Genomic DNA, 14,786 nt, shown 5'->3' with positions numbered 1-14,786 from the left:
ACCTAAACAAATTCAGCTGAGATGGTAAGAACTGCAGAGAATTCCTCAAAAGTGAAGTTAGGGGTTAATAATTATCTATAATGTTTGTATGTAACTTCTAGAGCTGTCAAGTGTACGAGTTTTTGAAAAACGCCCTCCGAGTACTGATACTGGCATGCAGCAGTGTTTACTGGAGCATGAAATATAAACACTGAAACTCTTTAATAACATAACATTCCTACACAACTTTTTGTTTGTTTTTAACTACATATTTCCACATTTAGTTAGGTCAATTGTATGTTTGTCTATGTGTAGCACCTTACCACCAAAGCAAATTCCTCGTACATGTGAAACACTACTTGGCAATAAAGTTTTCTTCTGATTCTGATTCTTTTGGTGTATGGTAAAGTCAGGGTCCTAAATAATTCATCATCATCATCCTCTACTCTGCATGTGTGTGTGTGTGGGTGTAGTCAATGTGTAAACGGGTCCTCTGGTCCAAGAGAGTGCAATGATGCAGAGTAACACATGAGATAAAAGCTGAAACAAAACAAGTTACTTCCTGAGGCACAGACTGTTTATTTGTATCAAAATTGCCGTATAAAATTGTCCAATATTGCAATCTCAAAGGACTGCTCAGATGGAATGTTGGTTAGGCTATTATTACATTTCATGTGTTATGCATTCAAAACCTGCTTGCCAATCATATTTTTGGTCTGTAGGATGGACTTTTAAAGACCTTTATGCCCACAACAGATCTAGATTTTCAATGACCACATGCTAAAGCACAAGGAGAAAGGAGTAGATGTCATGATGATGAAAAAGCATCAGAAAAGTGGGGTAAATGTAGGTTAACTGCAATCGATACCATAATGCAATAACAGCCATGAAATACATTTTGACATGCAGTACCAATATTGCTATCTGAAATGAAAATCTGAAAAATCTGGCTTCTTATAATCAGTTTGTTAGATTTGCTGCATTCTCAGAGGGGAGACACTGTATAGGAGTTAGGAGGTTATGCTAACCCCAACACTCTTTGGTTTAGAAGTTCTTACTTAGGAACTAAAGGTTAGCAATGTTCAGCATCAGTGAGTGAAACAAGACGTCAGGAAGACCGAAGGCTGTGAGAAGCTATTTTCTATGAAGGCTGGTAGTGCCAACTGCAATGGATGGCTAGCTTTCAGCTGCTCACCATTTCCCTTCGTATCCACTGGCTGAAGAAAAAGTACCTTTACAGCACGGTGGTGGCGTTACTCCATTACTGTGGGGATGGTGTGTTCAGGGTTATGAGCAGTGTTGGTAAAATGCCAACTCAAAATTATCTTGTCTGCGTTTCAAATTTTGTAAAATCCTGTTTCCCAGTGACTCTGGGAAACAGGAATCAGCTAAAATTAATATTAGTAAGTCAAAGCTTTAAAAATTACAGATCAGAAGTCAGGCACAAGTTTCTGATTGGTTCATCTCCAACACAAAACAATGAAGGCTGGGAAGGCAGAGAAAACAGACAGAAAACAGATATTAGAAGAATGATATCCAAACGAGGCTAGTGAGTGTATTCCTTCCTCAGTAGTGCTGTATTCATGGGTTGTGGTGCATCCTGGAATGTCCTTTAAAAAAAGGAAACTAAACATAAAACAAATGATGAAACCTACCACAATCTGCAAAGATAACATAATATGTTTCTTTAAAGTAGACATATAATTAGACAGTGTCTCCTGAGCAGACATGGCCTTGTACTGAGGCTTATTTCCAACACTTTCACACTTTTATGGAGCTTTTAGCTTGAAATTAAATCCATGAAAGCATCCCTTCAGCCACAGGCTCTAAAATGCCAGTGTCACAAGGCGATCTATTACAGGGACACTCACTGAGGAAACTTGATGCATTACCAGCACAACTAACACACAATGCACCGGAAGGCAACACACAGCTCACTTCACCGCAGGGGGGCTTGAAACACAATGGCCGTCTATCTGCTGGGAGGACTAAAGAAATGAGAAGGGACACTGGCCAAAAGAGAAAACATCAGCATAAATCAGGGGTGTCCAAACTTTTCATCACCTGGGCCAAAATTGTCAAGTTTAAAACATGTATTAAAATTTTGCAGATTCTAGTGCAACAAAATCTGCTTTGGAATAAAAGTCATTAGAAGAAGGTCATCCATTTTTCTATAAAAATGAAAGAGAATGTAAATAGTTGTAATTAAAAGATAAATATATTGTGTTGTACCTAACATTTTCCATTGTACGGTTTCAATATGTAATAATTTTTCCATAATTAGATAGAAAGTCTTCATCTACATCAACCTGTGCTGGTGGTTGAATTGACTGCACCTTGGACACCCCTGGTATAAATGAAAGGAGGACAGAAAGTGACTGTGAGGAGCAAGTTGAATGGCTGCAAACCCCAACGGTGGGTTGAAAGGGGTGGGGGGTTGATTGTGAAACGTTCGTGGTTAAAATAACACAACGCTCTCTCTCACTCACGTAACCACTTTGACTCCAAGAGGCTAACTCTACTCCATGTTCTCCTCTGTCTGGGCCTCTTGAGGCCCTCACCACAAAAAGCACGCTGCTATTCTGGGAGATCCGCCTACCCATCAACTTCCACTTAGTACCTTAACACTCATCTGCTCCCTGTCGGTCTACATTCACTCTGCTGCCAGAGAGAATTATTTTACTGGAGTGTTGGATGCATTAAAGCTACTATTACCTGCTCTACCACCAGGGTATTTATCCTAATTTCAATATCCTAAGTTGACCGATTGCAGTTTATTACCAAACTGCTGACTAATGATTTGAGATAATAATTTTCATTTCCAACCAACTATAAATAAACCCCGGTAATATTGATGGGTAATCAAACCATTTACAATATTTTGGTATATTGTCTGGAACACCCCACCTAACTTTAAGTTGTTTGTATTACTACAGAGTTATTACTCTCTTACTATAGAAGCTGCAGAAAACAACGTTTAGCCAATCGTACATCTATCAGTGAATTTTCTATACTTATGTAATCATACTTGAGTTCATGGGAGGGGGCTGGTGTCCATCTCCAAGGGTGAATTTCCCAAAAAGCAGGGTACCCTCAGTCTATCACAGGGCCCCACAGACGCATAACCACACCTTGCAAAAGTTTACCTAGCAAAGATTTTCACATTTGGCCAAGTTATAGCCATAAAGCAATTTATGTGTCAGAAAAACACAAAGTGGCACATAGTTGGAAGGAAAACATGTGTTATTTAAATATTTTACCTCATGTATTTGTATTCCGCCCCTGTGAGTCAGTACGTCATAGAACCACCCTCCACTTCAGCTGGCCTGTGCAAAGTCATTTTTCTCTTAATCGGTGTTGTACATCAAGTGATTGAAATGCTTCCTCATGCTTCCATGCGAAATGTTTAATGCTCAGGCAGATTGGAAGGACAGCATCTGTGATCGTCAGTTTCAAGGTCTGGCCATAGATTCTGGACTTTGACTGGGTCATTTTAACGGATAAATATGTTTTGATCTAGACCCATCCCTCGCAGTTTTGCACTGCATTTAGCTCTGTCTATCTTCCCATCAACTCCGACCAGCTTCCATGTTCCTGCTAAAGAAAATCATCCCACAGCATAATGCTCCCACCACCATGTGTCGCAGTGGGGATGGTGTGTTCAAAGTTATGAGAAGTGTTTGTTTTCTACCACGCTGTGTTTTGCATAAAGGATAAAACGTTTACCTTTAGTTTTATCTGACCGGAGCACTTTCTTCCACATATTTACAGATGTCTACATGGCTTGTGGCAAACTGCAAACAGGACTTCTCAAGTCATTTTTTTGAAGAATTGCTTTCTTCCAAAAACAGTCCAATTTGTGGAGTGAACAACTTAGCGACAGATTCTACCACCTATGCTGTGGGTCTCTGCAGCTCCTCCAGAGCTAACCATTAGCCTCTTGCCTTTCTGACTAATGCTCTCCTTGCCTGGCCAGTGAGGTAAGGTGGATGGTCATTCGTTGGTAAGTTTCTATTTACTAATTAGATGATCTCTGAAGGCTACTGGTAAAACTGGCCATTTTCTGCTAATCAACCATGCAGCCCTGTTTAGAAAACCCAGTTGTAATAATAAGCACATCAGTCACATTCTCATGAAGCTGTCACATTCTTTACTACAATTTAAACTTCAAAACAAAACCTTCCCATGTGTGTTTTATGTAGAACTGCATGAAGTATCAAATCGCCTCATATCAATATTTTTAGATACTAAAAATACAAAGAACTTGGATGCGATCCTTGGTAGGCTAATAAAATGCCATACATTCATGCTGTGCATTCCAGTAATACATTTGGCCAGTTGAATTAACTAAGGGTGTATTCACACCTGCCACGCTTGCTACCCTTTAAACAGACGAGAGCTTGTTTCCCCCCCATGGCCTGGACCTTTTGTGCATGTGTGAACAATAATAAGAAGAAAAATAAGAATGTATTTTATTTGTAATGCACTTTACATTTTCAACAAAATCTCAAAGTGCTACAGTCGATAGAAGAACAAAAAATTAAAAACAGGGACATTAAAATGCAGATAAAATCCACAAATAAAAGTCTTGAGGCCATTAAATGCAAAAGAAATAAAAGCAGGACAAAGCATTTAAAGAAGGCCATTAAAAACATTGGGTAAAGAGGATGGTTTTACACTCATGTAAACCCTGGTTTGGACCAAACAGTTCTTGAGGTGGCCACGTCCCGCGTCCAGAACGGACTTTGGTTCTTTTCGCTCCTGTTGTGAGTACAAACCGGCCTCGATCCGACCCAACTACAGGAAACATGCCTTTCTAGACGTAACGAGCCAGACATCATGGGAGGAAAATGAGCCCTTCCGTGCCGCTACTACTGCATGGAGGCTTCAAACAATGAGCCGTGGACAAACCTGGAGCAGCGAGGAGACACGGTGCCTCCTCAATATGTGGTCAGATGCACATATACAGTAAGCCAAATGCTACCAAAACACACAAAAATGTGGTCGTGTTCAGCATATTTAGCAGGTTTCTGAGTCTGTGCCCTGTCCCGCTTTGGTCATTTCTGTCCAATGGGAGCAGCCAGCCTTAAACACATGGCTTTGTTTACAAGTTATAGTTCCCCAACAAAAACTATAGTGTCAAAGCAAATCGCACCAAATGAAATAACATTTTTTTTACAAGTCTGCTTATGGTGCAGAACAAAAAAGCGGATCAAGGACTTTCCAGTTGTGAATACACCCTAACTGCCTTTAATTGCTACCCCTGGCATGGAATAAATAATTAGTAATAAACATCGATTATTTTCCACTGATTATAAAACAAAAAGCCCAACAGTTAACATAGAGTCACTAAGCCAATCATATATATTTTTCTACAAATCTAGTATGTCCTTCTCACTTTTCCTGACTTCATATTATCTTTCTCTGTTCTGAGATCTCCACACACACACACACACACACACACACACACACACACACACGGGACAGCAAACAGAAGGTAATTCAGATAAAGTGTCACATACACAAAGACAAGTGGGTGTTTAAGCATTGGCTGACGTAAACATAGCATGCAGTTACATCTGACCCTACTAAACAAACAGAGGTGCTGATAGCTGTCAGATATGTTGAATATATAACCATGTTTTATGTGTACATAATGCACTTAAGCTTCATACCTGGAATATTTGGGCCACAGAAATCTTGTTTTCTTTCAGCATCTGCTCTGATTGGACGCTGGGCGCTCACGTTGAGATGAAGCCGCAGTCCGCTGAGGTAAGCTGAACTACAGGTTCATGGCACCAGGCTGTCAGCGCACGACCACAGTATTTCTTCTGCATCCATTGAAGAACACAAATCCAGGAGATATAGTGGTTGGAAATGCCTTGATAAGATAAAAGGACAGAAAATGAGTTGCTAAAACTGACTTCTGATTCAAAAGTGAGGTACAAGGTCCTTTCACTATCTTTAGGGTCGGAACAAACTTAGATAATTTTTCATTTTAATGTACGTTTTAACCATTAACTATTGAAAAACCAAAATGAGCTGGATTAAAAAAACTAAAGCATTTTTTTTTTTTTTTGAAATTTGGATTTTATGGTTTAGAAAATAGAATAAGACTAAAAATAAGGATGCACCGAGATGAAAATGCTTCAGTTAAACATGTCACAATCCAGCACTGCACCACTGTCACACAGCAGCTGTGAAAAGATGCAGATTTGCTTTTTTGTTTGAAATTTTTGAATAGATACCCTGCCTTTAAACCATGGTACCTTTTACTCAAGATTATCATATCGCGAGAATCTTCTAGAGACCCATGCTTGGATCTAATACTCCAGGTGTGCCTCCAGAAGGTTTTCAAGCTTTTCAAAAGGAGTGCATTGATAATCTCTCAGTGGCATACCAAAATCTAAACCCATGACAGGATTTCAGGTTTTACTGTCATAAAGGTGGGCGCTGAAAAGCTTTTACTTGTGGAAAAACAAGGGACGTCTCTTCTTAAATATGCAGCAGCAGCAGGCAACTATAAAACTACATTGTTTTTATGGATGTTTATTTTAATATGTCGAGTAAAAATGATGGTATTTTTACACAAAGTTATCACATCATGAGAAACTTACCAGCACAAGCCCAGACCTGATCAGACCGTTTTTTCCCTTTGCGATTGATTAGGATCCATCATTTTGGTACCCTTAACTTCTGATTTATTTTAATCACTTTTACCTGCAAAGGCGCCGCTCATTGTGATAACATTATCTCATGGCTAACGAACCTGATGGGACAGATGTGTTTTACCAAAACTACTACACCTACATTTATTATGTAACTGATAACATAGTAATAGCAAAGAACTGCTACTTTGTATTTTTGTGAAGCTGTTAGTCCCAAGGTGTTGCATTTTCTTCATATTCTGAATCATTAGAATGTGTTGCAATGCTTCTAAGGTGCTAAACATATGCAAAATATGGAACTGAGTTTAGTTACTTTAATGTAGTTAGTCTATACATTTTTTAATTACTCCTGGGGAAAAAGCAAGTATAAAATGTAGACCAATAGACCATCCTAAATAATCTCACGTCATCTACAATATAACCCCACATGAGTTATTTCAGAAAGCAAATCCTGAAAACACAATTGAGAACCTCCCATTCTGCCCAGCTGAATGATAAGTTACAGCAGCGTTGGGACCGGAAACAACTTCAAGCTTTGTGAAGTGACTTTGACATTATTCTGACTTAGGTCTGGAGGCTGGGACCGGAATGCCTGAGGGGCCCTCTCCAGGAAAGCACAGAGTGAATGAAACAAATTGGTTTCGCTCAGACACACGAGTCCACCCACCACCAAGTAATGTAGCTGACTGGAACCCTCGGTGTCAGAGGAGAAGCCCACAACAAGGAGAAACACCAAGCTCCCCCCCCCATGTTTGACAAATGAATCCTTTGTTTGGGAGAAAAGGGACCAGCAACTGTAAGCACTCTAAGTGAACCGTGGCACGCAATAGTCACAGAAATGCACAAGTTTACAGTCAGGAAGCTTTTAAGTGATGAACAGCCACTTTGCGGTCAATTATTTATTGACATACAAACCTCACATAAGCAACACGTTGTTCTATTGAACACAGCTGCTGACGTGAGAGAACCACCCAATGCCAATGGGTCTCAGATTGTTTTGTTATGTAACCGTCAGAGGGAGGTTTTTGCTTCATCCCTTCCCTGGCACGTAAAACCCTGTGCCGTTAGACAGCGAGACAGGCTAAACACACACACACACACACACAAAGGGCCTCTTAAAACACTCCAGATATACCACACCAGATGAGCATCATCCCCAGTGAGTAACACCTAACCCCTTCAGTAAATGCGTGCTGCTTTTTCGCGTCTTGTTTGCAACCATTTACGAAAGTCAGCCAATTTTTCACTTGATCGGCTCAGACCAGAAATCAGCAGATCGAACACTGAAAAATCTGAACTGTTTCCAGTTGACTAAATGCATCCGCATTTTACTCCCAATTTTACTTTAGCTTGTAAACATATCGACACACAAAGTTTTGTTGTGAGTCCTTAAAAGAAAAAAAAAAAAAAGAACAAGATTAAGGACGCTAATGATTGACTACTATCACTACTATCCGTCCCAATAATTTCCTACTATACTAGCAACAGCTATCAACTTACAATCTATAGTAAAAGTTGTTTATGCTCCTACGATTTCTTTGATGGGTATCAGTTAATTAACTGTTTTAATAAAGTTGTATTTAATGACATTACATACAAGATTCTGACACATCTTCTCCTGTTATTTAACTATTCCCTTTGGCCTGGTGAAAACTACTGTGTGTCAATAGAAGCAAAAAAGCATGTTTAACTGCAACTGCCAATTTGGTCACTGTTTTGTTCATAGTGAGAAAGCATTGATGTAAGATGCGCAGGAACAGAAGCCCGACAACTAAGATGGAAAAGTTTTTTTTTTATGTGATGGAAGAAGCTCTGGGCTCCAAATGACTTTCTGAATCGAACCAACCTGCCTAGTAGTGTCACCTGTAGACTCATCTGTCTGCCAAGGTATTTCAAAAGAAAATGTTGAGTCATCTAGTCAAAAGCAGGTGTATTGCGAAAACAAGGGTTATGGAAAAAGGACTGTTTTAAACTTAGCAGCAGATCTACAACAAAACAGCTACAAGATGAGAAATGTCAAGAAAAAACGCTCAACAATGACGTGATACTGATAGGGTCCTACAAAAATGTACAGTACTTCCATTAGATCTGCCAACGGTGGTTCTACCAGTCCTTGCAGGGTGTCTTTAGTCACCCGGACCACCACACCACAGCCCTGAGCATCATAAGGAGCGGATTGTTTGATTTCCATCACATGGTACGGATGTGTTGTGCCCTTTCTGCAGTTCAGTTTAGCTTTTGTTATATAATGACAATTAAAGTTTATTTTAATTCATTTTAAACATCTCAATATCAGTTTATGATCTGCCAGAGAACCTGCTGAATAAACATATTCAGTTACAACATTCCGTTACACTGCCCTCTAAAAAACAGGAAGACCTGGGATTACACATTAAACCATTTGAGTGGCTCTGAGTCATCGAGTGTTTTGATATATTTTCTCCGCATGCAGGAAGGTGGCCCAACACCCCTGCGGGCTGACTTCCTGTTGGGAAATTGGCAAATGAAGAAATCTGGCAGCGCTCTGGCTTTGCTGACTGAGTGCTGGGCGTTAAGCAAGTACTGACAGAGCTTTTCCTCGCATCCAACATCTTCCAATTAGCCGTAACCACACTCTATCTCTACAAGCGTTTCAACATGTTGAGGAGAAGGTGCTGGGTCTTTCATTTTCTCTCAGAGGAGTCACTACAATCATTCACTCTGGTATGATCAGTCCTCTGTTTATAATTGATTAGGTGACAGTAAGATGTCTAAAACTGGAAATCATGGGCAAAGAAAACAATTACTATCTAAATGTATATCGTCTCCCCTGCTTCTGGGGAAGAAAGTTGCTCAGAATACAAATTAAAGCTCAACTATCTGCAAGCCTCGACACACCTCAGGGTATGCAACCTATTTACTTTAATTCAATGCAAGTCTGTCTATCAGCTATATATATCTGTTTAGACAGACAGACAGACAGACAGACACATTAGATATACCTGTCCCCCGAAAAACCCTTCAAAAGCCAAACAATTAGAGATACATTTAACATGACTTTGCATAAAAAGGCAGAAGCAACAAAGTCTAAAAAGTCAAAACACTGACCTAAAGGTTTACTCAGCACTGATAATTTAATATGGCCATAAAAAATTGTGCCCTGCCCGTCTGCCCTCAGAGGGAACAGCCTGACTGACTTTTTGTCTCTAAATATGTTATATTGCATTTATGTCTCATGACTGTCAGCCTCGTCCCACAAGTTAAGTAATTAAAGGAACGTCCGGCATGTAATGAAATTAGAGTTGTCTGACATCAGATATTAAGTCAATTCAAATTCTGCTCTGCAGTACCAATCTGTGAATGTATTTTGTACAGACAGAATGTTTCCACCCCCACTTTTGACCTGAACGTGCAAGCAACAATATTTCTGTAGCATGACTCATATCTACCTCAGAACTTCCCAGTTAAACTAAGCTTTATCTAAGATAAAGCTGCGGGAAAGCAGAAGTAGCTGTGAGCCCATTCTTTGTTGGCTGCGAGAGAGGTCAGCATGCAGGCTAATCATTGGTTTCACTGCTGGCCCATGTGCAGCAAACAACAGCAGGGCAATGAGGTGAAAGCATTAAAAGGCACTGTATGAAAAACTTGTTGAAATCTATTTTTAAAGCCGTAAATATTGGATTTTATTTACTTTAGTTACTAAATGAACCATTCAGCTTCAAATGTCTTGCAACAGCATTCCTATTCCTTCAACTTTTCAAGTTTTCTCATGAAACAACTGCAAACTTTGTTTTATATGGGTTTTATCTGATGGAACAACAGACTGTTGTGCATGATTGTTAGTTGGTGGGAGAAGGACAAACGGTTTTAAAACTTTGCACAAATAAACATCTGAGAATTATGGTGTCTATTTGTATTTAGTCTGTTTTCCTCCACTAAATAAAATCCGGTGCAACCAGCTGTATTCAGATGTAACCTAATTAGTAAACCGAGTCAACCCCTGCTTCATTTAGTCTTGGTAGGAATCCAGATGTTCTGTGAAGGCAGCGATCTGCTCTGTTCAATCTATTATCCAAAAATGGAAATATTATGACGCGGCTGCACTGAAAACCTCCCAACACACAGCAATACAGCTAAACTGGAAGTGAGCCAAGGAGAACATTAAGCAGACTCTGGAGGAGCTGCAGAGATCCTAAGCTCAGGTGGAAGAATCTGTTGACATAACAGCCATTTGTTTTGGACTCCACAAATCTGACCTTTAAATGAGGAGAACCATCGTTAAAAATAAGACATGGCAATTGGGCAGTTTAATGTTAGCCGTGTAGGGGACACAGGAAACGTGAAAGAAGGTGATCTGGTCAGATGAGATCAACTGACATTTTTGGCCTACGTGCAACATGCTACATTTGGCAGGAAACAAACACTGCACATCACCCTGTAAACAACCCAGTGAAACGCGGTGTTGGTAGGATTATGCTGTAGGGATGTATTTCTCAAGCAAGGGTGAGGAAGCTGGTCAGTTCTGATAGGAAGGTAAATGGACCAAAGTACAGAGCACTACAGTAAGCAAGCCTTTTGGTGGGTGCTAGACTTAATCTGGTTTTGGCAGCACTTAACCATTGATGCTCAAAAACACTTTTCATCCAATATGACTTGAGTTATTCTTAAAGAATAAATAGCACAAAAAAAAAAACTAGCTTCTAGATGTGCAAAGCTGGTGACAACCCCCCAAAAACCTATAGCAGAAATACCAGCTTCAGGTGATTCTACAAGGTAATATCATCTTTCAGAGAACACTTCGGCAGGATTAAGGCGCCTTTATGCCGTCTCCAGATGTTCTGTGAAAAGACCAGTGTGGCGAGGGTGGCTAATGTCAGCCTGTCCCTGACTTGCCAACAGAGGTAGCCACAGGCACAGATCAGCTGACCTACATAGGGTCAAACTGGGTCAGTGGGTTGTAATCATGACGGAATGGTTTGTGCAACCAGGCAGCTGCAGGATTTAAAAGCGTAAACAAGGGCAAGAAAACATATCCTAAAACAAAAGTAAGAAGGTAAGATGCGTCATTCAGATTTGAAGCATTCAGCCTTTTTCATGTGTGGTGCTGATGTGGATGTCTCGCAACCTAATTTTCCTTTAAAGTCACAATTATATGCACTTCCAGGGTCTAGCACATACAATTCCAATAACATAAAATGAAGTTTCTGGTTATAATGTGAAAAATGGTTGAAATAGTTTTGCAAGGTTCTGTATGTTAGCCATCCTTCCACTGAGTTCATAAGCATTTTTCACACCATTTACTCCAGTTCTACTTTTGACTAAATCCCACAGGTAGCCTGTGCAGCAAGACACCTAAGAGTGTGATGGGAACACATGCTTTGACATCTCCAGTAGAAGCAGTGGGACCTCTTCAACCACATCACAGCTTCACTCAGTGAGAAAAACACAACCTACCTTTAGCTATTGACATGCAACCCATCTCTGAACCAACAGGTAGAAAACTGCTGTACAGGCGAGTTTTACTGTCAGTATAGCTGCTAATTTTAAGGGATAGTGATTTATTTCTTTTTTTTTTTTTTTAACACAACAATAACCATATTAAAATCGTGAAGCAAACAAATCCCAGAGTCATTTCATCAACTACCTGCTGAACCAGAATGACCTGGACTCTACTGAAAGACAGTGGGTCAGTCCAATTTCATTTAAAACCAATTACAGCAATAAAAGGATAGATATGCCCAGATGGCTCTCACAGGGTTGAAAATAAAACTGCAGACTGCTCACAGATCTGGAGATAAGAGCAGAGTCAAGTAGACATGCATTTGTGGCAGAAGCAGACAGTGAGAGATAAGGAGCAGCATGCAGACAGCAGATGGAACACGTTTGTTGGTCTAAATTTGCCAAATTAAAACCGTAAATGACTCCTTGTGGTGAGGATTTTTCTATCCCATCTGTGATATGTGCACACCGATGTGACAGATTCAGCCATGTCGGCAAAGAAGATGGCACACACTCCATGTTTTCTGGAGGTATACAGTGGAATAATCCCTCTGGGTTAGGGACAAACCTCTGCTTCAAGCAGCATCTTCTCCTCACAGGTGATGACAGGATTGAGTGAGAGTGTGACGCTTTCCCTCCTGACTCTTGTGAACCGATCTTGAATGGGCAAAAGGCAGCGTAGCTATTTTTGAAAATGATAGAACTTCACGTTTATGCAGACCCTTTGTGGTGCAGTTACATAATAAAGTAAAGGTAAAATGTTACAGTATGGCAATGTATTTAGAATTTCATCTTCCATTAAGGAAAGTTAAACCCAAATGTATGTGTCAAATAATCAATAAGAATAGATAAAATCATATTTTATATTGATACCAAATATTGTACACAGTACCTTGCAAAACTATTCACATTCATTGAACTTTTTCAGATTTCTTTCAGATCACATTACAACTCCAAAAAACAACTGTAAGGCTTTTGGCGTTCATTTCTACCAGCTTTGCACATCTAGAGACTGATTTTTTCAACAATTCTACTGTGCTAAATAACTCGTGCTGATTCCGACTGGATGACATCAAATCCTGTCATGTCTTCTCAATGGATTTAAGGCTGACCCTTGAAGGGGTCATTCTAACACATGATTGTGTTGCGATCCAAGCCATTCTATTGTAGCTCTGCCTGCTTAGAGTTGCTGTACTGCTGGGTTTCCTCCCATATTGCCCTGTATTTAGCACCATCCATCTTCCTGGGCAGCATCCCCGTTCCCTCTGAAGCATCCAACCAGCATGATACTACCACCACCATGTTTCATTGAGGGGCATGTTCTGCTCATGCCGATGTTCAGTGTTGGTCTAATGTCTAAGCTCTGCAGGTAAGTCTCAAAAGACTTCCAATTGCAACTGCAAGAAAAGATTGCTCTTCGAAATATTAACTTCGGGAGGCTGAATGCAACTGCACTTGAGTATTTTCATATGTCTATTTTTTTTTTTTTTTTTTTTAAGTTCACACCTATGCACTACTTTATGCTGGTCTATCACATCAATAAACATGGAGGTTTGAGGCAATGCAAGGCAGGGCAACCACACCAGAAAGGTGAACTGATCACCAGGAGAAAACTCCAGCAGAAATTGGCTGCCTATATAAAACGAATGGGGCTAATATAGCTCCATTCAACTAAATATGAAAAATATATCGCAAAAATACACGTCACCCCACACTATTTTTGATCGTGTTTCAAAGCTAAGAATTGCTCTATTTTTCGCATTTTCTATTAAAACGTGTTTCGGCAAAACGGGCGTTTCACGTATATGTTGTCATGGATACTGGGACACCTGTGCTCCTTTAGTTAGGTGTAACCATATTAGGTCCTTTAGGTTGAAGTCGGCTCCATTACTGGAAAGTTGTGTAGCCAAGCGCAGTGGGGTTTCACCTAACCCGGGTGACAGCAGCTTTCACCTGCTGCCTCCAACAGTCGCTATCATGTTATCAAAACTCGCTCAGGTTAGCTGCTCGTCGCTCTCGTTCGCATTTTTCCGTGTTAGTTTTCAACAGAAAAGCTACGTTATGACGAGAAAACGTGGGTGGTGGAAGTTTCCTCACGTTTTACACTCGTTCTTGAATGACTCCTACCTGTCAATCTCGGCTGCATGCTCTAATTATCATTTTCGGCTGCTCCACTCTGCTTTACCACTCCGACAAAACACCGGCTACGGATCAGCAAGTCCTGACATCCCGCTGAAAGCTGTAGGTTCTCCGGTAAAGGTTTCTGCTGCGTTCAATGCTCCTCTCGCTCTCCAGCGCGAGTTTGAATACTCTGCCCGCTGCCGTCGCTTCTATGCAGGCTTAGTATGACACAAAGATCGTCCATAAACATGAAGATGTGTCACCACAAACGCAACAAAACGAAACCTGCTCTTGAATTTTGTTTTCGTTTATTTGTTGAAATCGGGCTGACCTAAAGTTGAATTGGAGCAGGATTTAAGGAATTCACGTTCAGGTAATACCGCTGGCAAAAAGCTTCAAATAAACTTCTCTAACTTACACATTCCCTTTTGCATTGAGGTCCATTGTAATGTTTCATTCCAGTGTTTACATATAGTTCCCCTATAAATGCTTTTAAATGTAAAAAGTATAGGACGTGCTGCCAAGAAGCATCGTTTCACA

The 14,786-nt window shown here is 40.2% G+C and overlaps 1 protein-coding gene across 5 annotated transcripts in view; it reads right to left on the bottom strand.

Moving 5' to 3' along the window:
• tnk2b (tyrosine kinase, non-receptor, 2b) overlaps positions 1–14,468 on the bottom strand; it is a 67,407-nt gene extending 52,939 nt beyond the window's left edge. For all 5 annotated transcript variants that reach the window (XM_047367719.1, XM_047367711.1, XM_047367715.1 and 2 more), the window contains exons 1-2: positions 14,253–14,468; positions 5,655–5,860 (exon numbers count right to left, since the gene is read on the bottom strand). Coding sequence is in view for 1 of the 5 variants with exons in the window: in XM_047367714.1 (XP_047223670.1) it covers positions 5,655–5,696 (42 nt within the window). In the remaining 4 variants the exon portion in view is untranslated. The remainder of the gene's footprint in view (positions 1–5,654; positions 5,861–14,252) is intronic.
• Between the last annotated feature and the right edge of the window lie 318 nt (positions 14,469–14,786).

This window comes from Girardinichthys multiradiatus, chromosome 6 (genome assembly GCF_021462225.1).
Source record: "Girardinichthys multiradiatus isolate DD_20200921_A chromosome 6, DD_fGirMul_XY1, whole genome shotgun sequence".
Taxonomy (NCBI): domain Eukaryota; kingdom Metazoa; phylum Chordata; class Actinopteri; order Cyprinodontiformes; family Goodeidae; genus Girardinichthys; species Girardinichthys multiradiatus.
This window is presented reverse-complemented; position numbering and strand designations above follow the sequence as displayed.